Below are 27,822 nucleotides of genomic sequence, written 5' to 3'. Positions count from 1 at the left end.
AGCATTTTAAATTAGGGTGATTTTTAAGTAAATCTGTTTGGTAGTATTCCATATCTAAGGAACATTTAAGATAGCTATTCATATTCTTTTGATTTTAATGTATAATTATAATAGTATATTGTAATATTAAACTTTTTCTTCTCTTTAAATCATATCCAGGTTATTTTATTGGTAGGTACTGCTTACACCAAAAACATATAAATTTTAGGATAGTAGCATATAAATAAAAGTGTAAATACTATAATCTTGCTTATTTTTAATTTAGGTACAGTGTTATTTATATTTAAATGTTGCTAATATGTAAGACATAAACTATAGTTGATGACCTGAAAGATTTAGGTTAATCACATTCTGGGAACAGGCATCTGTTGTCCTTTAAGGCATAAAGAATCCTACTGAATGTAAGTAAAAGTAGATAGGAGGAAGGGAAACTGGTATGCTTCTTTGTAAATTGTATGGTCTAGGTTCCTCAGTGGTGGACTGGATTGGTATTCACTCTTTCCCTGAACTTAATGTGTGCTGCCTTTCTTGGAGTTTGATAGTTGTCAGTTATTTTGGGGGGGATGGAGGGAAATATATATATATATATATATATATATATATATATATATATATATATATATATATACATATATACATATATTTTTTTTATTTGCTGGGTTTATGAAGTAAATAGTACCTTCCATTTAGTAATCTGTAAATGATTGAAATAATGTAAAATGCTTTAATGTTTAAAAATGTGTTATTACCATATTGCATTGAAAATGTGCACAAAATATTTCTGTAGACAATTTGTTTTGTTTTCACGTATAATTTGGGGCTTTTTAAAAAGAAAACTAACTTCTGAATAAAATATCAAGCAACATTTGTAAATCATGTTTCTAATAAGTTTATTGGCAATTAGTTTGATTATGTGAACATGAGTGACTTGTAAGTCTAGATTTGTACAATGAAAAGGGGTTTGCTTTGATTTCTGCTGAATTTCTCTTTATTAAAAATGGGAGATTATGGGCTCCTTAGGAGTCAGTTTCAGGGGATTGTCTTTTTTTTTTTTTTGACTAGGAAATTATTTTTAAAGTAATCAATGCCATGTACTGTCATTTTTCACAATGCATTGCCTTCCCATCTGCCTTGAAATTTCATCAGTAGAGGGTATGTCTTAGAGATAGATGTCACTTTTCAGTCCTGTATCATGTGCCTTATCCTTGTGAATTTGTTACACTTAGTAGTCTACAAGTGGAAAGAGGCTGAGGATTGAATATTGACCTTGACCTCAAAGATTATTGGCAGATTGTTAAAATTTGTCAACAGGGATAGCACACAAAATTTTAGACTGCTTCAGAGGCAATCAAATAGTTTTGTGACATAGACTTCTGGTGTGCCTAAGGTTCAGTTCTGTGTTCTAAATAGCCTATGTCTGTGTAGCCCAGGATAGTTTCCCAATTAAGGTGTAGGAGGGCAGCTAGGTGGCACGGTGGATAAAGCACTGGCCTTGGATTCAGGAGGGCCTGAATTCAAATCTGGCCTCATGACACTTACTAGCTGTGTGACCTTGGGCCAGTCACTTAACCCTCATTGCCCCATGCAACCAAAAAAAAAAAAAAAGGAAAATTAAGGTGTAAATGCTGTGTATGTTTCCATGTTAGGTATAGTTCAAAGAAGGAAGTATTAACTGAGTATCTGGTGAACTTTAGCAGGTGACTTTCCCCCCCTGAGACTAGGGCTGGGCTTACATAACGACAGAAGAAGATTTTGTTTTGAATAGCCAAGCCACTGGGAAGTAGAGACCTCGAGGCTTCTTCCATTTGACTCTGAGACATTGGCTCAGATAGCTTTCTATCTGGTCAAGTGCCAAACGGCCCAGCCCTAATCAAATTTCAAGGAAAGCAGAATTGTACAAATCAGTAAAGCTAACTGAACTGTAGTTGATAAATGTCAACTGATGATTTGTCTTTTGCCATGTCTAACATTAGTAAGCTTACCTTTTTTTTTTCCCTCACTGTGCAACTTTTCCAGGTTTGGACCTTATGAGTCTTACGACTCCGGGTCTTCTCTGGGTGGGCGAGATCTGTTCAGATCTGGCTATGATTTTAATGAACCCGAACAAAGCCGCTTCGGAGGTAGTTATGGTGGTCGATTTGAGAGCTCCTACCGGAATAGCCTTGACTCTTTCGGAGGTAGAAACCAGGGCGGGTCTAGCTGGGAAGCACCTTACTCCCGTTCAAAATTGAGGCCTGGGTTTATGGAGGACAGAGGAAGAGAAAGTTACTCTTCCTACAGCAGTTCTTCTTCACCCCATATGAAGCCTGCACCTGTAGGCTCTCGGGGGAGAGGAACGCCTGCTTATCCTGAAAGTACGTTTGGAAGCAGAAACTATGATGCTTTTGGAGGACCATCAACAGGCCGAGGCCGAGGCCGAGGAGTAAGTACAACAGAATCTTTTCAGATTCTTTTCCCTAGTCACTCTTTTAAACCCTTTCAAGACCGTAGTTTGAAACATGGATCACACGCTGTTTTCATCCCACTGCACTTTGACCAAGCACAAACTGAGCTGTAAACAAGTTCTGCTTAAGTTGACAAAGTCTGTTTTCTGGTGTCTCTTTGAAAATGAATGGCAGTAGGAGAGGAGTGGTTCATCACCTTTTTGTCAAATCCTTTTATTGGAAAGGTGAGGATGATACAGGTTTGGTCTCAAAGGGGTTAAAAGGAGTTGCATTTTCCTTGTAAACACGAGCGGTTTTGCTGGTGTGTTATTCTGGGATTATTGTAAACGGTAACTCTGAAACCTTTTAAGGTTTTGAGTGGGTTAAAGGTGCAATGTATGAACACCCTCCCCCCCCTCCCCCCCAAGTTTTGCTGATAAGCTCTGGCAAGCCTAATTCTCAACAGATTCCACATTAAACAATAAGGACTAAAAGTTGGAAGGATTTCCTTTTTTCCTAATCATATTTCTACATTGGGGCTGGGTGGTGGTGGTGGTGGCATGCTGGGAGAAGATGTGTAAAAAGGCTAGTCTGATGTAGTTCTTTGTTCAGTTTTAATTTCTTTAATGCAGTCTCTAATTACATGTTTCATTGGTCAGTTTCCCCTTGTATAAAACCACTGAGGAATAATAGTTTCTTATGTACAGGTAGTTTAATATCTTGATTGCCTTAATGTGATGATATTTTATAATTAAATAATATGTTGTGTGTAATAACACTTAAATGAGTATGTTTTACTAGGTCTCCCTATTGTTTTATTTCAAAACATATAATTCAAATATCCCTGTATTCATAAGTAACTTGATTGATGAGAAATTTTTTATAGTAAGTACATAGATTTTGGGGTTATAATGTAGGTTGGTCATATGAGAATTTTGTATCCCTGTCATTGATGTAATTAAAAAAATGGATTTTTAAAAAGTCAAATGCTTTTATTTTTCCAAAGGAAAATACTTTTTGAGCAAAAAGGTAGGAAGGGACATGTTTTGATTAATAGCCAAAAGTCCTGCAAAATAACTTGGTGTCCTTATGTAGAAATTTTACATTTAAAACAGTTAACTATTATGTAAAATGCATTGCACCTTTAATGGATAGTTAATGAAAATTTGGGTGTTTGTTTTTTAAATCATGAACCTGTAAGTCATGTTGGAAACTTTGTTTAATTAGGGGAGATATAATTCACATGCATAAAATGTAATTGTAAACAAATCTCTCATGTACACTTTGTAAATAAGAGGAATTGAAAATACTTGGGATTTCAGATGTTAGATTGGAAAAAGGAATATCGACAACCTTATAAAACTTGTTAAAAATTGTAGAACAGAGCTTATTTTCTACATAGTTTGGTTTCCTATTTTATTTTAAATAGGTTTTTGGGTGGGATTTCATTTTAAGAAACATCAGTTTTGTTTTCATGGCAGTAAAACAGATATTTCTGCACTTTGGATCCACCAGTCCAGTCTGAATGGGCTTTTCTTTCTTACCTTCTTTTGATGAATTAAATAAACCAATAAGATTTTCTTTTCCCCTTCATAGTACTTGTACAGTTCCCATTGGTTTCTTCTCTTCAGATTACTCCCATGTCTTGTATTGGAAGGGTTGTATTTAGTTTAAATAAAACTCTGAGGCATTTGGCCTCTAGGGGTTTGGTAGTGGCTAGAGAAGAGGAAGGAAAAGGAAGAACAAGTTAGTTAGATTTCTCTTCATCTGCAAGCTTTTTTCTTCATGAAACTGCAGTTAAGAATCTGTTTTCCAGGTGGGGAATGTTCTCAGAGTAGATGAGTTGGGATTACTCTTTACTTACTTACTTTAAACCTCTATGACCCTGGGCAAGGTCAGTTAAGACCTCAGTCTTCTCATCTGTAAAAAGGGAGAATGGGATAGGGTGGGGGTGGACTAGATAGTGTCTGAGTTCCCTTTCAGCTCTGGGTCTTTATCCTATGAAAATTATAATGGATTTTTAGCACCTTTTTCCCTTTCAAAAAGCTACAAACACAAGCACCTTTTCTGCTCAGAGACAAAGTTTTAGCAAAGTAACAATTCACTGTAAGCTATTTTGGGGGGATAGTTCTATTGGAAACTCTGAAGAGGAGTTGTCAGAGAGAGTTGTACAAGTTTTATCCTTTTGATAGGCATGTTCATGATCTGGATTAATCATTGTGAAATTTAGAAATCCAATGTATAGGTAGGAAATATCTCTATTTGTTCTACTGATGAAAATATATACTGATCCATTGAATGTTTTTCCAGGGTGCTGCTTATGTCAGAATATACATTCTGGGGAATTTTCAGGAGTAAACAAAAGAATAGGAAATGTGTAACTTATATATGAATTGATATTTTTATATGGATAATTTCCTAATAATTATTGATTTCATAAATTTACAGCATATGGGCGATTTTGGAGGCAAGCACAGACCTGGAATTGTTGTAGACTATCATAACAAACCCAGTAATGTAGCAGTTGCTGCAAGAGGAATCAAGAGAAAATTGATGCAGCCATCGAATAAGCCTGGAGGGACATTTATCAAGAAGCTCAAACTGACAAAAGTGATCGAGAAGATTAACCAGAAAAAATCACCGAGTAAGTAGTAAAGTGAAGTGATCAGTTAGGCCGTTTTATTTTTAAACTTTTTTTTTTAATGCTTTCTAGTTTGGATTGCACAAAAGTTTTATGCACAAAATCACATTGATTGTCTCATATTCAGTACTGCTTGTATTGAAAATTAGTTCTTAAACTTGACAGGTACTTAAGATTCCTAAAAAGTTTTCAGTTTTTCTGTTACAAAATTATGTTATTGAATTGGTCTTAGTAAGTCTCTTCCAAACTAAAGTCAAGTCATTAGTTATTCTTTGAATCTAGCCATTTACCCAGTTCTAACAACAACTAATTTTTACTTTAAAAAAATTTCAATTTACTATTTTATTTTTAGTCTGCATTTTCTCCTGTTTCTACTATCTCACTTCACAATGAGAGAACAAGAAAACTAGAATCTTTTACAAACATGTAGAAAAAGTAATATACGTGTGTGCATACACATGTGTATACACATGTATGCACACACATACGCACATACATGTTTGTTATATGTGTATGTAAAATTGTGCACGTAAATTAAGTGTTTTTACGTGTGTGTGTGTATGTATCTATGTATGTACACATTTTGCTTCAGTCTGCCCTCTACATCCATCAGCTCTCTCTCAGGAGATAACTAGCATGTTTCATCATGGGTCTTCTTGAATTTTGGTTGGTTGTTGCATTGATTAGAATTCCTAAGTCTTCCAGAGTTCTTTGTCTTTACAGTATTGCTGTTATTATATAAAACAGTTCTACTCACTTTACTTTGGATCAGTGCATAAAAGTCTTCTCAGGTTTCTGTAAAACTATCCCCTGCATCATTCTTACACCATCTTTTTCATTGTTTCAGCACAATAGTATTCTACCCTCTGTTTATAAACTGTGGGGACCAATTTTTAATTGGGGAGCGTTAGCTAAGTGTCTCGCCTCAGTGTTGGGGCAAGGAAGGAGAAAGTCTCCCTCAAAACAGAGCAGGATTTATTTAACAAGAACGAACTTAAAGAACACAAACAGGATCAGTAGGATCAAGGGAAAGGAAATAAAATGGGGAAAGGGAAATTATACAACCTGAACAACACCACTGCCCAGGAATCAGCTGAGAACACATATTAGCATCCTGTTGCCTTCCAGCTTAAAGCTAGAATGGCGGAAAAAAAACCTCCCTCCTTCCCAGCAGACCCCAGGCTGACCACACACAGGCCCCAGCCAATTAGCTGGTCACTCTGTCAGTCACATGACTGCCCTCACTGGGCTTCCAATCATAATTTTGCCAGGCCCATGTAGGTGTTGGCAAGTGGTGATGACGTGAGGTGCCAGCACCATGGCGACAGCTACAACCAGTGGGTGGAGCACTGTGCCGTTTGTGGAGCCCCAGAGGCCAGTGCGAGCACTCAGTTTTTTGGTTTTCTTTAATTCTAGCCAAAAGATGGGGTCATAAAAACCTCAAATAATAATTAATTCTTTACATTCCCCCCTTTGTTTCGTCAAGAAACACAGGGTGTTTCCTTGATGGAACAATAAATAATAAACAATAAATAAAAAATTAACAGAATGTCATAATCAATGCTAACAGACAATATACTAATAACAATATAATACCATAACTTGTTAAGCCATTCTTTAATTGATTCCAATTTGTTGCCACCATAAAGAGAGCGGCTATAAATATTTTTTGTTTACATTTTTTCCTTTTCTTCTTTCTTTGATTTCTTTGGGGTAAATATCTAGCAGCAGTGTCATTGGACATTGGTCATTGGTTTGCACAATTTTATATAGCTGTTTGGACATAGTTCCAAATTGCTTTCCAGAATGGAAACTTTTCCATCATTTATTTATCATTTTCCTTTTCTGCAAACTTTGCTAATTTGATGGATATGAGACAGTAAATCTGAGTTGTTGTAATTTGCATTTCTCTAATAATTAATGTTTCAACTACTTATAACTTCCTTTAGCTTACATCTCTCCATCTTTTAAGAATAACGTTAGAGTATTTTTGAAAGGCTTTGCCAGAATTTTTCAGGAAACTATTGGAGTACAGCATTCTTTACTCTACCAGTCAGAAAAGGAAAAGAAAGTACAGTGGCATCATATCTTGTTTGGAGCTTATGTACTAAAGTAATTTTTAAGGCAGAAATCCCATATAGTCATAATTATCTTGTAAAATCTTTTCAGTCATCCTAAACTACAGTATAGTATCTTTTTTTTTTTTTAGTGAGGCAATTTGGGGTTAAGTGACTTGCCCAGGGTCACACAGCTAGTAAGTGTTAAGTGTCTGAGGCTGGATTTGAACCCAGGTACTCCTGACTACAGAGCCAGTGCTCTATCCACTGCACCACCTAGCTGCCCCTAGTATAGTATCTTTTAAATAGTAGTATCTTAAAAGATGCTCCTTCCTAAGTGCTTGAACTCTTTAAAGGAAAGAAATATTTATTAGAGTGCAGATAGATCTAGAATGGTTGATTTTGGATACAGTTGATCATAAATTTAATTTTTTCTTATCACCCAGGATTAGAATTTTTACTCTAATACTACAGAGAGATGCCTGTATTTTGAGAAGTACTTAGGAGCTGAGACTGGCTGAGGGAATAGAAGACTCACATGGCTGGTAGAATCATATGGCCTATTTAAATTGTCATCTTTCTCTCAGGAAATTTTTTGTTTTGATCTAAGCATACAACAGTTGAATTCCCCTAAGTTAATTAGGGGAGTATGATGCAACTCCATTGTAGCACAACTTCACCTCTTTTTTTTTTTTTTTTGGCGTGGGGCAATGGGGGTTAAGTGACTTGCCCAGGGTCACACAGCTAGTAAGTGTTAAGTGTCTGAGGCTGGATTTGAACTCAGGTACTCCTGAATCCAGGGCCAGCGCTTTAACCACTGCGCCATCTAGCTGCCCAACTTCACCTCTTTTTAATTCATTCAATTCATGCTTGCTCTTTAGGATTGCTTCTTCCTTTTCTAGATGCTCACTAGCCATCCTTTTAATAATACATCCAGGCATTTCACCCGAAATTGAAGTCCAACCTATCATGCTGTTTGCAGAATTCGCTTTTCTCCGTTTCAAAAATTTGCCTTATTCCTATAACTCTTTTCCCATTGTGCACAGTTCTTTAGGAGTCCCTGACAATGGTTCAGCAATTCCACCTGCCAGTTTTTAGTCCTCTAATATGTAGTTCTTCGATCAGCTTGGTCACTTGAACTTAAGAGCAGGTAGGTATTCTCTTCCTCATTCTCTGTTGGGTACCAGCTTTCTACTAGCCATTTTGTACTTTGCACTCTGATCCAAAGGTCATTCTTCTGGGCAGAGAAAATAGAATCAAACTAAGTTGAGTAGCTCTTCCCTCTCTGGTTCTTTATCCTGTCTTCTACTTTGACTCAGTAGTTAACATCAGCAACAAATACTGGTGTTTTTTGTTGTCCTTTAATTTCCTCCTGTTCTTGCTCTGTGTCCTTCATCAGCTTCGGGAGTTTTAGTGTTCCTTACATTATTCTCATAAGATGCTGCCACATTTTTGTCTTTCCCTGATGTTTTCTGCCCTCATTTCCTTCTGTCCAGCCCTAAAAAATCTCAGTTCGTTGAGGAGATTCTCTGGACATTCATATTTGTCTCTTTAAGCAACTCCATCTTTTTCTGTTGGGAATGATTCCCCCTTTGTCCTCACAGTGACATTCACGAGAGCTTCCTGTTCCTTTTAGAGGTAGCTGGTGGCTCATGCATAGAGCAATGAGTCTGGAGTCAGAAAAACTCAAGTTCAAATCTGGCCTCAGCTACTTACTAGATGTGTCACTCTGGACAAGTTGCTTAAGCAGTTTCCCCAGCTGAAAAATGGAGACAGTAATAGTATCTATCTCACAGGGTTGCAGTGAGGAGCTTTGTAAAAGCACTGAGCACTGTGCCTGACATGTAGTATACTCACTGTATACATTCTTATTCCTTTTCCTTCCCTACCCTTTGGGCTAAGTTCCCCTCTGGAATTTTAAATTAGGGGATCCCACCTGTTTGATCTCTGAACCCTTTGAAAAGAATGTCCTTGCCAAATCCGGGGTGCATGTTAGACTATGCCTGGCTTTTCTCTCCTCTGTTCCATGAGCCTTGAGTCCATGCCATGAGGAATGGTTGGAGGATCTGGGAGTGGTTAACTTGGAGGTGAGAAAACTTAGGTAAGGGTAAAGGGGGTTATGGGGAAATAAGAATTGTGTTGAAGTATTTGAAGGGCTGCCATGTGGATTATGTCACCTCCCCTACTCAGTAAACTTCATTGACTTCCTATTGCCTCCAGGAAGAAGTATAGAATGCTCTGTTTGGCTTTCAGAGTCCCTCATCATCAGGCCCCAACCCATCTCTCCAGTCTTCTTACTCTTTACTCCCCAGTGTGTGCTCTTTGATCCAGTGATGCTGGCCCCCTGGCTGTGTGTGCTACAAACAAGAGACTCTCATCTCTTGGCTCTGGGCATTTTCTCTAGCTTCAGCCATACCTGGAACACTCTCCCTCTTCTGCTTTGCCTACTGTCCTTTCAGGCTTCCTTTAAGTTTCAATAAAATCTCTCCTTTTACAGAAATCCTTTTCTAACTCTCTTAATTCCACTGCTTTTTCTCTTTTAATTATTTCCCATTAATCCTGTATATAGCTAGTTATGTATGTATTTGTTTGCATCTGGTCTCCCCCAGTAGATTGTAAGCTTCTTGAGGGCAGGGATTCTTTTGCCTCTTTTTTGTATTCCCAGTGCTTAGCACAGTGCCTGGGACATAGTAGGCACTTTTAAAATGTTTATTGATTGAATGAAAATGGGTCTTTTGGTCTCAGAGATCAGAACCTAGAGCAATGGATAGAAGTTTCAGAAGAGCAATTTAAATAAAATGTGAGGGAAAACTTGTAATAATTAGCTATCTGAAAGTAGAATAGATTTTCTTCAGAGGTAGTCCCTTCTTCCTTTTTGAAGGGCTTCAAACAGATAACCATTTGTTTGGGTGATCCTGATTAGAATTTCTTGGTGTTAGAACTGCTTGCTGCTGCTGCTTTTTTTGGAAAACGAAAAACAAAACAAAAAAAAAACAGATTAAAATCTTAACTCCAAATTCTCCCCACAATTCTCCTCTCCTTATGTAACACAGAATACATAGCAACTATAAGGAGGTTAGTTTGGAGCATCATCACTGCTGGCTCTAAAACGTCTAAAAAAGACTTTTCCAAACCTCTTGGCTAGAAGAGAGGGAAGAAATTTTAGTAAATATTATTTTAGTTTTGACTGTTGTTATTTATGTAATTTACTAGCTAAAATGGCCCCTAAAAGTGAAGAAGAGAAACGACGAATTGAAATAAGAAGAGAGAAACAAAGGCGGAGAAGAGAGAAGATCAGTGAGAAATATGGTGATGAGTACAGGTCTGTGCTTAATGAAATAATCAGAATTTAAGTAAACATTAAGTGCCTAATATGTGGGAGACAGGCTAGGTGCCAGAACCATATAAAGTAAAAGTAATGGACATTTCTGGGAAACTGAATAATATTTCCATTATCAAATATTTTCAGACATGGTTATGAATAGGAAAGAACCTCAGAAGCCGTCTAGTCCAATCCATAGCTAACAAAAGGAGGATCCTCTGGCAAGTGATTAGAGATGAATAAGTTAAGAAACATTATTAAGCATCTAATATATGCTAGGCAGTTTGCTAGGCCCTGGGGGACTATGATGTTTAAAATTTAATGTGTGGTCACCTTAAGTTAGAAGCTTTAGCACTAGTCTTTGGGCATTAAGCATTTATTAAAGCATACCAGGTATTCATGTGGAGTTCCGAAAGTTAAGAAAAGGCATATCTAGCCTAGAGTTCCAGCCTGATTGGGTTCTTCCTCAAGTCCTCTGCCATGAGCCTGCTTCAACAAGGAGCTCTCCTCACACTGAGTGTGGAAGCTTTTTATAGGTCTGGAGCAGAGGCGGTCCTTATACACTGCTTCAATCTGATTGGCAGGTGTCATCCAAATGCATTGGTTCACAGGACTTGAAGGTGGTCTTGAGTTGAGTTCAAAGTCCTTAGCTTCTGAGAACAATACCTCCTTAAGTGCTAGCCAGGTGTGGCTACAATCTAATTAACTTGAAGTAGGCTAATCAGCAAAGGAAAGTGAGAGGAAAGCACAGTTTCAGGTCCAGAGAAAGGAAGGTGGTGTTCAGGTGAGTGTGACAGGGCAGTGGTAGTGGCAAAGTGAATGCCAAGATGTGTCAAGTTGTCATTCAGCCTTTACTTTTTTTTTTTTTGTGAGGCAATTGGGGTTAAATGACTTGCCCAGGATCACACAGCTAGTAAGTGTTAAGTGTCTGAGGCCAGATTTCAACTCAGGTCCTCCTGACTCCAGGGCCGGTGCTCTATCCACTGCGCCACCTAGCTGCATTTTCAAGTGAAGGGAAATTCTTTAGCTCTTGAGGCAACTCCTTCCTCTTCTGGATAGCTTTTATTACCTTTTTGTAAATTGTCATCTGGCAGCATTACTCTAGGTTCCCTTATAACCATGGTCCTAAATTCTAGGATTATTTCAGAGGCTCTGAATGTATGAGTCTAGACTGTGGTAGCCCCTAATGAGCCAGCAATCATTCTGAAGTACTCTTTAAAGAAGTTTTCTGGTCCTCAGAGACACCCCAAAAATGGCTTCTTTCTGAATCTTGAGTGATACTGCTTTGGTCCAGACTCCCTAGAACTTCCCTGGATCCATTTAGAAACCTAAGCATGAAATCCAAATTAGGGTGAAGAATTTGGTTCTGATAACCCAGTTATAGAACGAGGGGGTTCTATAGGACAAGCTTGAAGTCGACCTCTCTGGACTTTGGCTGAAGTTAGAAGCTCAGTCCAGGGATGGCTCTGAGACTTTTCAGTCACACAGAGATTTGGGGATCCAGGCCAGTTGTGCGGTTATAATGATGAGACCATAGGTGCTGAACATTGCTTGATATGGCTGACTGCTGTAAAAGTAGTGTTAGTTCCCCTGTCCTCATGTGGGACTTCAGAAAATTAATACTGCTTATGATGTCAGTTTCATTGGTGCTGTCTTCAGAAATCTTAAGTATCACCATTTTCTTAAAATTTAGCCTGTTTTGTTTTTTTCCCTTGTAGGATGGCATATACATGTTCATTTTGCAAATTTCGAACATTTGATGAAAAAGAAATTGAAGTTCATTTGGAAAGTTCTTCTCACCAGGAAACCTTAGATCATATTCAGAAACAAACCAAATTTGATAAAGTAGTTATGGATTTTTTGCATGTAAGTAGCTTTTTTCATAGTTATAAACCCCTTCTTTGTTAGAATTAAGATAATGGAAAAATATTGAATGAATAATCAGGATGCTTAATTCCACAGAAGGACACATGTGATTAATACATACTGGTTATTAGGCAATGTGTGGGGGGGAACAGGATGACACATTCTCTTTGAGGATCAGGGATGAGTTCCAAATTAAAAGGTAAGTAAATAAACAAGATGCTGGAGAGTAAACAGGAAGCCTTTATTAAGTATGTATTATGTTATTTGATGGGGATATAAATAGAAAAACAAAGCGTTCCCTATCTTCAGGAAGCTGCCAAAGTGTGTAGGGTCACCACATCCAAAAGGAATTTGTAATGGTGGTCTATTGCTAGGAAAGTTAGCTTAGAGTAAGGGGAATAGTAGATAGTGTCCAAATAGTATATTTCTCTTGTCCAGACTACTAACTATGCCTCTCTACCCAATCTGTTGGCATTTAGTGGGCCTAAATACCATCCCTTACCCTAGATTGCTTCTTAGAGAACTTGAATCTGTATCATGGCAGTATACTGTAGTACTGGTGAAGGGGCTTTTATCAACTGGAGGGTCTATATATATAGTGTATATTTGTTTCCTTGTCATCAGTTTGGTCCTGTGGCTTGACAAATCTACCAGGAACTGGAATAGCTTTGTTAATTCCATGAATATTGTCTCTTTTGGACTATATATTCTTATACATCTATGATTATGAGGTGTATGCAGAATTTGGTGAGTGAATCTTTTGCAATAAAGGATGAAGGACTGGGCCAGCTAGGTGGCGCAGTGGATAGAGCACTTGCCCTGGATTCAGCAGGACCTTAGTTCAAATCTGGCCTCAGACACTTGACACTTACTAGATGTGTGACCCTGGGCAACTCACTTAACCCTCATTGCCCTGAAAGGAAAAAAATAGAAGTAAGTGAGCCATCTTAATTGTCAAAATTGCTACACCTCTGGGAAGGGGGCAGATCTTTCTTACATCCTCCTTGAAATTTCAATTAACTCCAACCTGCATTGGCTTCTCCATTTAAAAACAACAATGACAACCAAACCAAACCAAACCCTTCTCCTGGGTTTGTGATCCATTCAGTATAACTTTGTATTTAATTATATTGTTTGGTAATTTTTGCATGTTTTTGTCTTGTCTCCTTGATGACCATATACATTTCTTGAGGGCTGAATGAGTGATCTGGAATTCTACCTCCAGTATGGATTAGCTGTGTCACTATGGCCAGGTCACTTCAGATTTCTCAGCCTTATTTTCCTCTTCTTTAAGATGGGGGATGATAATACCTGTAGACCCATCTCAGAAGACGCAAGTGCAATGACAGATGTCAAGTATTTGTAAACCTTAAAGTACCATATAAATGTTAGCTATTGTTCTATCTTTATGCTACAGGTTTTTTTTCTTACTTTGTTCTTTTTAGGAATGTATGGTGAATAAATTCAAGAAAACATCAATGCGTAAACAACAGACAACTAGTGATTCAGAAGGTGTCAAAGCAGCTGAAAAAGATGTAATGGAAGGTAGGTATTTTCTGACCAACTGTGGCTTCTCAATTCTTGTTACAAGTGTTTGATGAGCTTGGGAGCTCGTTGTGCTCCTCTCTTCCCCTCCCCCTCACCCCGCCCCCCCTCCCCGTTTTTTGATTGATAGTCAAAATTTTATATATGTTTTAGTTTTTTTAAAGAGAATTGGCACAAAGTCCTTTTAACCTAATTAGGAGCAAGACTCACAATGTGAAGAGAAAAGATGTTTGCTAAATACTGAAATAGAAAATAATTTTAAAGGCAGAGGTCTTACTTGGTTGTATGTATCAGAAATCCCCAGTGTGCAAATGGTGAACTTTGGCTTAGAGTAAGGGGAATAGTAGATAGTGTCCAAATAGTATATTTCTCTTGTCCAGACTACATCAAATCTTTAAGAAAAAATTTTTGGAACTTCCCTAGATAAGTTCAAGTATTCCACTTCATAAATAGGAGGAAAGAAGTAAAACAAATGGACAAGCATGGTGAATAATTGATTGTATATTTCTGTATGTTACTTTATTAAAGGAAGCCCAAAAGATGTTTCTGCACGACTTTAAAACCTACAACACCCTTTATTGTCTGATCCTTTTAGACCTTTTCTGTGAATTTCACCTGTGTTTATGGTTGTTATTGTACAATTACAGTTGTAGAGTATCTCATTCTTGTTTTGGTTCTCTTTTACATCATATCTCATCCCATAATTCTTTTAATTTCTTCCTTATGGCAGAGTGATAGAACCACCACGTCTTACTCTGCCATTTTCCAGTGACTGGATGTTTAGTTTTTGGCTTGTTGCTACCAAGAGTAGTGAGTGCTACCACTGGGCATACTTTTATTTAAATGCTTTTTTCCCCCCTCTCACAAAAAGTTCCTGGTGTGGGATCATTGGTTTAAAGGGTCCATGTATTGTTATAACACTTACTGTATAACTTCAAGTTGCTTGCCGAAGGGGGTGAACTAATTCACGGCTCCAGTTGACAGCTCTTTTTATCATGGTAGCCCTAGATTGTTATCTTCGCCCATTTGATGGCTATCAAGTTGAGTCATAAGAATTTTAATGTACATTTCTCTTATTTATAGAAATTTTTGGACTTTTTGATGTCATAATTGATAATTTGTGGGTTTCCCGAACTGCCTTTTCATTTCCCTGTGGTATAGTGGGACAAGAGCACTGGATTTGGAGTCAGATGACCTGGGTTCAAATCCTGGCTCTTCCACTTTGTGACCTTGGGTAAGTTAGTTTATTGCCCTGAACTTCCATTTTCTTATCTATAAAATGAGGTAATTGAACTAGATTGCCTCTAAGGGTGCTTTCAACTATAAATATAAATATAAATATATGATCCTATAAGGTACATGTTTATGGGAGAATGGTGTTAACTCTTAAAAATTTATTAATCAGAAATTTTGGATTTTAGATTTTTATCAAATGTTTGGTGCAATTTTTTTCTATATTTTTTTTCTTTCCTTTTATTCTGAAAGTGTTGCTTTTTGTTGTGCAAAGCCTTTTTTTCTTTTTCAATTATCAAATGAATTTATTTTGTCTCTTATTTCCTTTAAGTATTGTCTTGTTTGGCAGCTAGGTGGTGTAATTGATAGAGTATCAGACCTGAGTTTAAATGAGGCCTCAGACACTTACTCCCATTAAGTGACTGCACAAGTCACTTAAACCTGTTTGCTCAGTTTCCTCATTTGTAAAATGAGCTGGAGAAGGAAATGGCAAACCATGCCAGTATCTTTGCAAAGAAAAATTCAAATAGGTTTCACAAAGATTTGGATACAACTGAAACAACCAAAGAAGGAAAAGTGCTATATTTTTCCCTCTTCTCTTTAAAAATATACTTGATTAATGTAACTTTATCTTCTCTCCATAATCATGGGTCATTTATCTCTCATCATCAAATTAAAATATTTTTATGTCTTTAAAAAATCCTTTTTAAGTTTAATTTTAAAAATTAAATTTTTAAAAATGTGTTAACAGCAATAAAAATTTGGTAGTCTAAATGCTTCTAGTATACTATCTTTTAAAATGAGCTTGTGATTAAAAATAAATTTACTGGAATGAGAACCCCTTTAAAATGAAACTACTTATTTTTCCAGTTCATAGATTATAATTGGTTGCTCTAAATAAATGCTTGGATCAGGAGTTCTTAAACTTTTTTGGGTCATGGATCCCTTTGGCAGTCTGGTGAAGGCCATAGGCCTCTTTTCAGAATGTATAGGATTAGAAAGGAAAATAGTCATTGAAATACACATTAGAAAATATTAAAAAACAGAAAAAGAAGCTCATGCACCCTCAGGTAAAGAACCCTATTTTAGACCCATTAAATGATTCTCACTCTTTCTACTTAGCATTTAGGCATAAGGAGAGGATTTTAACAAATGCCAATTTGGCATTGGTTCTCTTAAGGGTTAATGTCACTCGTGTCAACGGTAAGGGTTTTTATTGGAGGAGAGTTTAGAGAAAGTAGATAACCAGAAATGTAATGGTTTATTCTGGAATGAAACGATGTCCTCATGTTTTCTTTGCTGGGATGAGAGAGACAATCCATGAGGAATTTGGAGGGAGTTGGAGGTGAGACATTTATTGGAGGCCTAAGAAAATTCTCGTTTGCACTTTCTTTCAACTTGTCCTTGTTTCTCTTTCCTGAATCCTGTTGGAGAGAAGCTCATCTCATCTCATCTCATTTCAGCACTTAGTCTTTCCTCCCTCTGTCTCTTTTTTCCTTTCTCTCTCATTCTTTGACATTATTGAGTCACTGAAGAGCTCACCATATTCCTTTCTCTTTCAGTAGGGAGTTAGATTGTAAGAATATCAATGATCCTATGATCAGTAATATTAAGTGAGAACCCCATGATTTCTCCACATTCTCTTGGATTGCTTCATAATGAGTACCATAGAGAATTGTGTAATAAAGTAAGGTTGTCCTGTGTTAGTATCACCTTTAAATTCCTAATGTAACCCCACACATGCCTAGCTCCCTTTCTAGCTCATTGTTTCTCTGTTGTCTGTGAATTTTTGTCAATCTTGGTTAATCCTGTTTTGGTTTGTCTTTGGTCTCAACTATCTTTTATGATAACACTGTCCTTGCCCTGCTTTAATAAATTAGTAGTTGGCATAATTTGAAAACTTGGATATTTTTGCAGATGTTAAGGTGTGCCAGCCTGGCACGCTGGGATTTGGTGAACTTATGTTTACCCTCTCCCTACCCTTCATGATTTTATGCAGTTTGGTTGTATTTCTTTGTGGCCTCTATCTTTCCAAACATAAGCATTGTAGTATTTCTCAGTTTATCACCCTATCTTACTAACTTTTTTCTGCCTGCAATGTAATGTGGGAATAAAACGACAGTGTGGAGAAAATATTTATTTAAGTCCTTCTCTTTTCTGATGTGTATGTTCTTTGATCAACATAGTGGTTTCCCATGTTTATTGAAATAACAATCTTTTACACGTGCTTTTGTGTACTACTCACGAGGCAACATTTTAATGTTGCACTATGAGGCATTAATTCTCTTTAATAGTTGAATGTATTTTTTAGGGGTTACTGCAGATGACCACATGATGAAAGTAGAGACTGTTCACTGCAATGCTTGCAGTGTGTATGTACCTGCCTTACACAGTTCGGTTCAACAGCACTTAAAATCTCCTGACCATGCCAAAGGGAAACAAGTATGTTTGAATCTAGTCTAGTAAGCCATTGACTTCTCTTACATTTGTGCTGCTAAGGGCTGGTGGTGCTTATTGGGTCACTCAGTACCTTTGAACTGGTTTCACAGTGATCCATATGCAATCCCTATACATATCTTCAGGGGTTTGTATCTGAAAGTATACTCAGATTTGTAATTTTAAAAATTGTGATGAATGGTTTGAGACTTATTTTTGAGGAAAGGAAAAATAAGAATGCAAGTAATGCTATTAACACTGTTAGCTTTTCTCTGTGACTAAAAGGCCACAATAGCTCCCATTTCCCCAATATATCCCATCACGGAGAAAGTATTTGACTGGTGTACCTGTGGGTAGGGATGACTGGTTTAAAGGAGGCAAAGCATTGTGTAGATACTTGATCATTATAACATCTTTGAAAATTTGAGTTACATTCTGGTGTGAGTAGTTTTTCTTCTTTGCTGGTCTAGCATTTAGCAATGTTGTACATTATGCAAGGTCATTATTAAGGTCAGGAAAAGTCAGAAGATTTTTTGAATGGGGGAAAAGCTAGAAAATTCTGTCCCAAGTATAAAGAAATTTAAAAGATCTTTTTGCTTTCAAGTGGAACATTCCTTTAGAATATACATATATATTAATATTTTCACACTGATTCCCAGGGATAAGACCTAAACCATCATTGAACCCACCTTTTGAACCCACCTTTTGAACCCACCTTTTATTCTGTGCATTTCAGTTTTACCATCCCTATTCTTATCCACCATCCCTTTTCCTTCCCTCTTTGCCTTTACCCATCTTCCTTCTAACTTTTTTGTCACTAGAACCTTCCCTTTAAACACCTTAATTCCTATTCCCAAACACAATTTTCAAATGACCATAGATTTGGTGAGAACTGTTGTTCACTTTTAATTGGATAAGAAGTAAAGAAAGAAAAAGAAAGAAAAAACCAGGAAGAATAAAAGGGAAAAAGAAGGAAGTTGGGGAAAGGGAGTTAGTTGCACAAAAACAACTGTTAACTCTCAAGACATGTCTCCCTAAGCTTTTGTTATTGGAACAGCATCAGCAGTGGCATAAAGGAGAGGCAAATTTATTTCTTAATAATTAGCAGAATTAAATTCTTAGAAACAAGGCATGTGTATGTGTATATATATGTATATGTATATATATATGTATATGTATATACACACATACACATATATACACATACATACCACATAATAAATGATTGGTGGTTTTTATTGAAGTGTATTAAGTACAGAACCTTTTAAAATATTGAAATTCTATAGATTAACAATGAGCTATTATAGGTACTCTTAGAGTTTGTCAGCAGTTTTCTAATGTTATAGAAAATGAATGATTTGAATAAAAGTACTTATAAATTTGATTACTTTCACATGGATTAGCTCTTCAAGTATTGATGAGTTTTTTCTTTTTTTCGTAGGCCTATAGGGAACAGATAAAAAGAGAGAGTGTCTTAACTGCTACCAGTATCTTGAATAATCCAATTGTAAAAGCACGATATGAACTTTTTGTTAAGGTAAGATTTTGAAAAGATTTTCCAAGTGTTGATATAATGCTCTCATGGTTAAATTGCTACAACATTGCCACATTCCCATGTTTAGATTTAGTAAATGATGTCAGGGGAACATACTGAATATTTTGAGTACAGCCAGAGATAATACTGCTTCCTTGCTATTGAACAGTTTTGTGATATTTAGATGTTGCTTTATATTACTTTATACTTTTCTCTAAAATCTGTGAATTATAAGTAATTGCTTCAGAAATGAGAAACCCTGGGTTTCCTTTATGTCATGATAAGACAGTAAAGAAGATCTTTATGAAGGGAGATCCCCCTTTCCAGAGAGCCATCTGATATAACAAAGAATTAAAAAGAGAAAAATAATTTAGTAAAAATAACATAAGTTGAGAGGATTAAATGAGGTAATATAGGTAGAGTGTTTTGACAACTTTAAAGTACATATAAATGCTTGTTATTATTGTTGGTATCACCTAGTACACCCAAAGTATAACGTCCATTCAGTGCCATTCTCAGACAAGTGGTCTTACCTCCTGTGCATTGAAAGGCCTCTTTTGACAGGGAAATCATACATTGTGGAGCTTTCCATTCCCATTTTAGATAGCGGTGAATAAATTGTTCCTTGTTTTTATGTGTAAAATCTGCCTTTTGAAAATTTCCACCTCTGGTCTGTGTTTTTCCTTCCTAGGCTTAGCAAAATAAATAAAATCCATCTTCCATATGACTATCAGATCCTACCTTGTTTCCTGCTCTCCAAGCTAAACATACCCATTTCTTTAAGTAAATTCTTTTATAGTTAATTTCCAATTTATTTTCATCTGGCTTACCTTTCTTTGGATCAGCTGAAGCTCTCGGTGTCCTTTGTAAAGTTGATCCAGATCTGGACCCCATTCTCTAGGTGTGGTTTGGCCAGTGCATTTTTCTGTATACTTCCAGCAATGCAAATGCAGTTGGAATTAACTTTTTTGCCTGCCCCCTGACAGTGCAGACTGCTACTGAGCTTGTAGTCTCCTAACATTGAATTGGCCTCTAGAAGTGACTTGCCTGTCTTGTACTAGGAGAGTTGATTTTTGAAAAGAGCTTCAGGACATTATAGTTAGGCCCATTCAATTCCAGACTTTTGGAACCTTGTTTTATTATCCATTGTGTTGACTGTCCTTCCCCCAAGTGAGGCAGCTGAGGTCTTGAGGAGAGTAGGGGAAAACTTGGAAGAGGTGCTGTGGGAAACGTTTCATTGGTTCTTAACGATGATGTTGACAGAGTATATCGTTAAGTAGGCAGACTCCTATTATCTTTAGCCTGGAAATCATATAAGACAGTTACCCTTTTTTTGTCATTACCTCCATTTTAAAAAGATTTCCTGTGTTAGGTTTTTGAGATGAGAATTTTAGGTCAACAGAAATTGAAGAGTAAATTCTTAGCTATAATATTTATGTAAATTGTCTAGGCAGTATTGTAATATCATTGATATTTTAAACAAAATTATGTAAAGGCACAAATGTAGGTATTTTCCTTGAATGTTGTTGACTTATTTCTTAATGTCAAAAAGCAGTCATAGAATCTCATAGGAAACAAAAGTCAGCTTTCAAATTATTTGAAGGATTTCCATAAGCCACTTAATGGAATGCATTTCTACCTACATTTTTTCATTTAGTAGAGGGACATGAGAATAGAGCAGTGCCTACTGTGAAGTGGCTGGGCTTTGGCAGTCTCTTCTGGGTCTCCCAGCAGAAAGTCCCTTGTACTTGTTGACTTTAATGACTTCTTATCTACTCTTTTTTTTTTTCTTTTGTGGGGCAATGAGGGTTAAGTGACTTGCGCATGGTCACACAGCTAGTGTCAAGTGTCTGAGGCCAGCTTTGAACTCAGGTCCTCCTGAATCCAGGGCCGGTGTTTTATCCACTGTGCCACCTAGCTGCCTGCCCTTCCCCCCCCCCCCAACCCCCATCTACTCTTAAATGTTCTTATAGTGGAACTGTAGGCTGGGCAGTTAGAACTGAAATCCTGCTGGTGAAATAAAACCCTACTTTTTAGTCCAAGCAGTGTAGTAATTTGTAACCTAGGTTCCTTTTAAACTCCAGTTATCTAGGAGATGGTAATGTTTTTGCAGAGAAGGATAGGAGCTCTGAATATAATTTGGAATGGAAAGCTATCTCCTTAGACTGATAAATTAAGTAAATGAAATAGGTTTCAGCTACTGTCTTAATTTCGTCAGGCTACTTTTGAGTTTTTAAAATGGCATGTTCAATTTTGTAAACATTCTCTTTGTTTTTGGTAGTCTGTATTTTTATTATACTAGTACCAATAATTGAGACATCCAGATTTTGTCAGTCATAAATTTTTATCAGTCGTAAAATTATGAAACTTGAAACGTTCAACTGGAGTTTAAGCAGATTCTTATAAAAATACATTAACTCTAATTGGGAGTTTATGTTCAATTAGCTTTTATACCATTAGCTCTGTTTTTACCAAAAATTAATTGAATACATTAAAAAATTATTTCATACGGATGTCTGGAGAATTTTATTCGGAAGAAAGCTTAGGCTGTAGGGAAATAGGGGAGATAAGGTCATAGTTACAGTAGTTTTGCCAATCTCCTTGGTTGCTATGTATTGGTAGAAGTTGCTATAAAAGTTGAGATAAAAAAGGCACAAACCTGTGCTTCATGCTGTAATCATAACAACAGATCACATCTATCTACAATTTTAGTGCTTTCTTGGAATTTGATTCACATAAAATGAGTATGTCCCTCCTTTAAATGAACTGTTATTTTGGTTTCAGGGTAAGAATCCTTTTGATGGTTCAGATCAAAGTCAGGAGCACCAGGGAGAAGAATCTGATGAGGAAGAAAAGATAGATGAACCTGTAGAAGAAGAAGTAGTCGAAGAGGAAGAAGAGGAAGAGGAAGGAACAGAAGAGCAAGCTGACTTCAGTATCGATCAGCCTGAAGAAAATTAACTACATAAGAATGAGATGTAGCATCTTTTATTTTTGTTCCCTAAATTGGCCAAGTGGAAGACTTTTTTAAATAGTATGAGTTGTTTAACACCCTGTGCATGCATTCCATGATCTTAAAATTTGCTTACATAAATTCAAAATGTTTTGGATTAGTTTTACAAAAATAAAGGTAAGACTATTTTAGTAGGACTTTTATAGCAACCAAACTTAGATCTGGTAAATGTTTGTATTTTTTTTTTTTTTACTTTATGGATGTTGAGGTTGAGATGTGTAGTATTAATGTCTATTAGAATCATTTTAACAGAAATGCTGCTCATGAGACTAAATATTCAGAATGTATAAAAACGTTTTTGAATAATTAACCTTTGGAGAGATGGTTGGGCCAGAACTTTTTGCTTTAAGTATGGCTATTTTTAGACTGCATAGCTCAGTGTATGCTAGTTTGTATTAAGGTATATACTTCATAGCTTTTTAGTGGCTATGTATCAATTTATAGCAGCAAATGTTTTCTAGAAATTTTTTTTTCCTGAAGTAACAATTTTAGATCAAATGGAATTTATCAATGGAATATTTTTTAAATCAGGATTGTGTATCTTCAGTATTCAGATATTGAAAAAAAAAAGGTGGTAAGAACTTCACTTGTTTCAGTAATGACATTTTTGGCAAGTATGGATTTTTCCAAATTTCGTTTTAACCTGCATATAAAATTGGTTTTGAATATCTTGCTGATCTGTTTAGAGATTTGTCTTTTAGGTTTTGTTTTTTTTCTGTGCCAAACCTTGACTTCCTTTTGATTATATGTTTGAATACAGATTTGTATCATAGCTGTTGTGAGTTCCTTTGTCATGCCTCTTACTGGCTGACACATTAAGAATCAGACTGTCATATTTTTGTGAATATTTTCCCTTTGGAATAAATAATCATTGAGTTTTGAAAAACTGTTCTTCTGATCACTTTCTTAAAACTAGCTCTGGTTGATGGGGGCTGGGTGGCTCTTCTCCCTGAGTTCTTTCTTTTAATCATTTTTTTCTTTTAGTGTGGGGTAAGTAAATCAGAATATGAATGCTATTCATAAGTATTCATCCTTGTTTATGTTGAAAAGTTCCATTCATTTGTCTCTAAATGTATATTTTCTCCAGTAAAATTAATGTAGTTTTAAATTTAGGGATAAGAGCTCTCATTTTTCTCCACAGATAGGAAATATTTTAGATTAGGAGGTACTAAGTAGATAACAGACCTGCAATTTAATTGCTTTGACTACTTCCTTTATTTATACATATTACAAGCCCTCTATGACCTAATAGATGATCTTAGTGGTTGAAAATTTCATAATGCAAGACTGACTTGGTGACGAGCCTACTTAGGGAACATTGGTGGGGTTTTTTTTTAAGTTTGTATTTCTAGAAATATGCAGGCCAGCATGTATTTATTAAAAGCAAGATGTAATGACTGGAATGACGCCACCTGCTGGAGACTTGCTGTAAAAGAGCTCTGCCCATGAGGTGAAGGTCTTTGAGGGCAAGACCATGTGTCTTTTCTTTGGCCTCAGAAAGTGAGGTTTCCTTGTGGGAGGAAGAAGGAAGAGCCTGGCGCTCTGACTGGGGCTCTTTCATGTGGACTCTAGTGGAGAGGGGAGCTAGAAATGCACTTTCCCTTTAATAGATAGATGAATGTAGGCCTTTCCTTCTCTCTTTACCAAATTCTTATTCTCCTTAATAAATGCTTAAAAGCCTAACTCTTGCTAAAGCTTATAATTTATTGGTGACCACTCATTAGATATTTTAGACAGTCTAGCTAGAACTTTAGCTTTAACTAAGAAAAGTCCCTGCTTTTGAGTGAAACCAGTGTACATTGCATTCACAGGTTGTTTCTCTCGCTTTGATATGACATAAACCATAATATTACCTAAACTTTATGAACATAAACTTCAATATACCTTGGTGGCACATTATATGTGTACTATGAAGTTATTTTTGATTGTATTGCTTTGTAAATGTATATGTAATGCTACGCCACTTCCTTGTCTTCTCCACATCATTCTGCCCTGCAGTCAGCTGCCAGATTTATCTTCTTAAAGTACAGGTCTGACCATGGCACACCCATCCCATCCCATCCCATCCCCTTCCTAAGAATTCAGTAAACGCCAGTAGTTCCCTGTCACTTCCAAGTTCAAATATGAAATCCTTTGTTCGGCATTCACAGCCCTTTACAACCTGGTCTCCTATTAACTTTTCCGTCTTCTCATACCTTTCTGTCTCCTCTCTTCCCATGTAGTCTCCAGTCCAGCGACAAAGGCCTTCTTGTTGTCCTTGAACAAGACTATCTACCTTTCACCTCTGAATATTTTCACGGGCTGTTTTCCATGCCTAGAATACTTACTCTCTTCATATCTACCTTTTGGCTTCTCTGGTTTCCTTCAAGTCTGTGCTGAAGTCTCATCTTCTATAAGAAGAGAAGGCTTTTCTGATTTACCTTAATGCTAGTGCCTTCCCTTTGATGATCAATCTCCAATTTATCCTCTACATCTCTTGTTTATACAGTTGTTTCCATTTTGTCTCCCCTGTTAGATCATGAGCTCCTCTTTTGTGTTTTGTTCCTATATTAAGTGCTCAGCATAGTGCCTAGAACTCAACCAGTGCTTAAGAAATGCTTATTGATTAACTGAAATTGAAGAAAGAGGTTCCATTGCATTTTTTTTCTTGTGACAGTGAACTTGGCCATACCACTTTAGAGTTCTCCCTCCATTTTTCTGAAAGTAGTCAAGCATCCCTCCTTTTCTAATGAGTAGGTTTTTGATAATAAATGAGGTTTGGGGGACATCTAGGTGGAGTAATGGATAAATCACCAGCCCTGAGTTCAAATTGAGCCTCAGACACTTGACACTTACAAGCTGTGTGACTCTGGGCAAGTCACTTAACCCTCATTGTCCTGCCCCCCCCCCCCCAAAAAAAAAGGTTTTGTCTAAAAATACAGTGATTTTCTGGAGAAATGTCTTGGCTTCTACACAGTGTGATTTGGAGTTTTGTTAGTTGTCTAATTAATTGGCAGAGTTGACAGTCTAACCTTTGCAGTGGGGTGATGGAAATGGTCATGGTTGAGAAATTGCAGGAAATTTGGTGCTGGAAGTACCTAGTTTGACTATCTGAATATTGATTAAAGTTCATTAGATTGTTGCCTGATGGCATCTGAAAGACAATCTGAAAGATCGGTCAAATAGTATTTTTAAATAATAGTACTCTTTATAGGTTTGGTTTTTAATAATGATGTAGTCCATACATTTAATTCCAGTTGTGAAATGTTGACCAGTATAACTGACTTGAAAAAAAAAAAGACAGCGTTTGATAAACCTTGTGGCTTAGTGGGAAAAACTCTGTGTTTGGACTCAGAGGGCTAGGGTTCAGATCCTGACTTGCTCCTTGTGACATTGGGCAAGACCCTGCATCATTCTTGGATTTGGTTTCCTCGTCTGTAACATAAAGGGCTTGGGCCCAATCTCTCGAGTTTCTTGCAGCTCTAAATTTGTGATGCTCTGCATGATTCCTTAAGAATTTCATAGCTCTTTCCAGCGTAGGAGTCAAATATGTAGAGCACGGAGCATAGGCTTTCCCTCCCTATCGCAGACAGTAGAAATGTACATTTGTGTACTTAATGATTGAAATTTCTGAAGAAGAACCTATTTTTCCATTGGCATCTTGGCTACTTCTAGGCACAAGTGTCCATACGCAAAGTCGTTGTAATCTGGAAGGATCCATCAGTTATCAGCATCCATCTTAAATAGTTTTCCCTCCTTCTGTCCCTTACTTAGGTCAGTGTTCCTCAAAGTTTAGTCTTGGGTCCAGTGGACTTCTCTCTCTCTCAGTACCCTTTCTTGGGGATCTCTTCTTCTTTAATGACTTCAGTTACCACTTGTGCTGATTTCCAGATATTTATCCCTAGGTCTTAAATTTCCTCCTGAATATTTGCTCTTTATTCTCAACTTCCAGTTGACATTTACTTTTCCTTTTAGTTGTCCTATTATTTCAAACTCAAAATATCTAAAATAAACATTTCTGTTCTGAACCAAAAAGGCTATTAGAAAGTATTGGGCTCCCCCCCGTCCTTGAAGGTCTTCTAGCAAATGCTGGATAATTCTTTGTCACATGCATATTATAAAAGAGATTGTCTGTTTGGTCACAAGTTAAGCGAGAGGTCCCTCTAGCTGGCCCTGCCACAAATTTTCTTTGAGACAGATCAGAAATATCAGTGTCCTGGTTAATTGAGCCTCAGAGCAAACATTTGCCCTGAATAATCTATGCAGAAAAGTGTGTCTGTCAATAGAAATGCTTAATGAGTACATTAGACATAGTAGATTTTAGTTAAAATTTATATTTGGAAACCAGATTTGGGAAAAATGAAATGGGCTAAGAAGCCAAAAATTAAATGTAAATGATGCATTTCCCAGAAGTCCTTTCTGATGATATAGAAATGAAGCTTCCTAATGTGTACAAAACTTCAGAAATTTGAAATGAAACAACAAATTGAGAAACTTGAATCTCTATTGTGAGTCCTTGGGGAGATTTGTGGAAAAAATAAAGACTATTGATTGAGAAGTTTCATGGGATAGTGTGATGAGTATTTGTCTTAAAGCCAGAAAACCTTGCTTCAGTTTTTTGCTATGACAGTACAGCTAGGTGACCCTGTGTAAGTCATATAATCTTTCAGAGATCACCTCAAAAATGGGCACGTACCACCTATTTCATCTGCAAAACAGTTACAAGGAGAATGCTTTGAAAATCTTACAGTACAAAATGAGTTATTTGACATGCCCTCAAAGCCTCTTTTCATGAGACTATAATTAGATACTTAAAGAAACTCATTTTGCCCTTAGAACAATTTTTTGAAATTGTGTTATGTCCAAGGTTAGGATTTTTAGGATTGATTGGTTTTATAAATTTCATAGCTTGTTTTATGTTTTTGTTTTTTTTTTTTCATTCCCTTGGAGTTATGGGTTAGTTCTCAAGAAAGTATTGCCATATCTGACTGTTTTTAAATATAACTTCTTTCAGGTGGTATAGAATCATTACCATCACTTGTTCTGGCTTTATTTTCTTGGATTCACAAAAAACCTCAAACTTTTCAGGAGACTGTTTTCAAATCATGCCCATTAGTCTTATGGAAATTAAATAGAAACCAATGTTGATTTTCTTGGTTCACCTGAGCTGTATTTATGATATCCCTAAGCTAGATGGCATAACTGCATACTATAATTTGACATGTGACTATCTTAAGTGTGTCTGAATCAGAAATTCGTTTTGAGATTCTCTCCTTTGCACCAGAATTTCTCAAATAGCGCCAATAATTGCAGATCAGGAGTGCTAAGGTTTAAGTTCTCCAAGTTTACCAAGCCTGAAAGGGTTAACTCACTTTCTTCAGTTGGGATTTGAATTGCTTGTCAGGGCTCTCAGGTCACTCTCATTGTTAAGTGACAGATGTCTTCCTGAAAATCCCTTGCATCTTTTCTTGTGATGTAAAGTTCAGTGACTGCAATAATAGGGTGTTGTTCTTTAATAATTGTTAAATTTATTCTTCAGAGAATTTGCCAAGATGCCCTATTGCTCCTGGAGGACTCCCTTGACACCCTACTTTGCATTATGCCTACAGATATAGAATCACTGCCTTCCCCATTGTCAAGCTTCGGTATGTTTGGTTTAGTGCTGATGAAATACTTGTAAATCTCCTTTTTTCTAGTAGCTTTGGGTAGCAGCTGGGTCCTGGCAGTGAGGTCCCTGATCCGCAATTCCAGAGAGCCCTCAAGAGAGGGAGCA

General features: G+C 36.7%; 1 protein-coding gene across 2 annotated transcripts in view; it reads left to right on the top strand.

Moving 5' to 3' along the window:
• LOC122725756 (DBIRD complex subunit ZNF326-like) overlaps positions 1-22,956 on the top strand; it is a 35,511-nt gene extending 12,555 nt beyond the window's left edge. For both annotated transcript variants that reach the window (XM_043963026.1, XM_043963025.1), the window contains 8 exons: positions 2,017-2,422; positions 4,872-5,067; positions 10,335-10,443; positions 12,162-12,309; positions 13,755-13,854; positions 17,399-17,529; positions 18,965-19,060; positions 21,842-22,956. In XM_043963026.1, coding sequence (XP_043818961.1) covers positions 2,017-2,422; positions 4,872-5,067; positions 10,335-10,443; positions 12,162-12,309; positions 13,755-13,854; positions 17,399-17,529; positions 18,965-19,060; positions 21,842-22,018 — 1,363 coding nt within the window. In that variant the 3' untranslated portion in view covers positions 22,019-22,956. The remainder of the gene's footprint in view (positions 1-2,016; positions 2,423-4,871; positions 5,068-10,334; positions 10,444-12,161; positions 12,310-13,754; positions 13,855-17,398; positions 17,530-18,964; positions 19,061-21,841) is intronic.
• Positions 22,957-27,822: the final 4,866 nt, after the last annotated feature.

Source organism: Dromiciops gliroides, chromosome 4 (assembly GCF_019393635.1).
Source record: "Dromiciops gliroides isolate mDroGli1 chromosome 4, mDroGli1.pri, whole genome shotgun sequence".
In the NCBI taxonomy this organism is placed as follows: Eukaryota; Metazoa; Chordata; class Mammalia; order Microbiotheria; family Microbiotheriidae; genus Dromiciops; species Dromiciops gliroides.
Note: the sequence above shows the minus strand (reverse complement) of the source record. Positions and strands in the feature narration are given on the sequence as shown.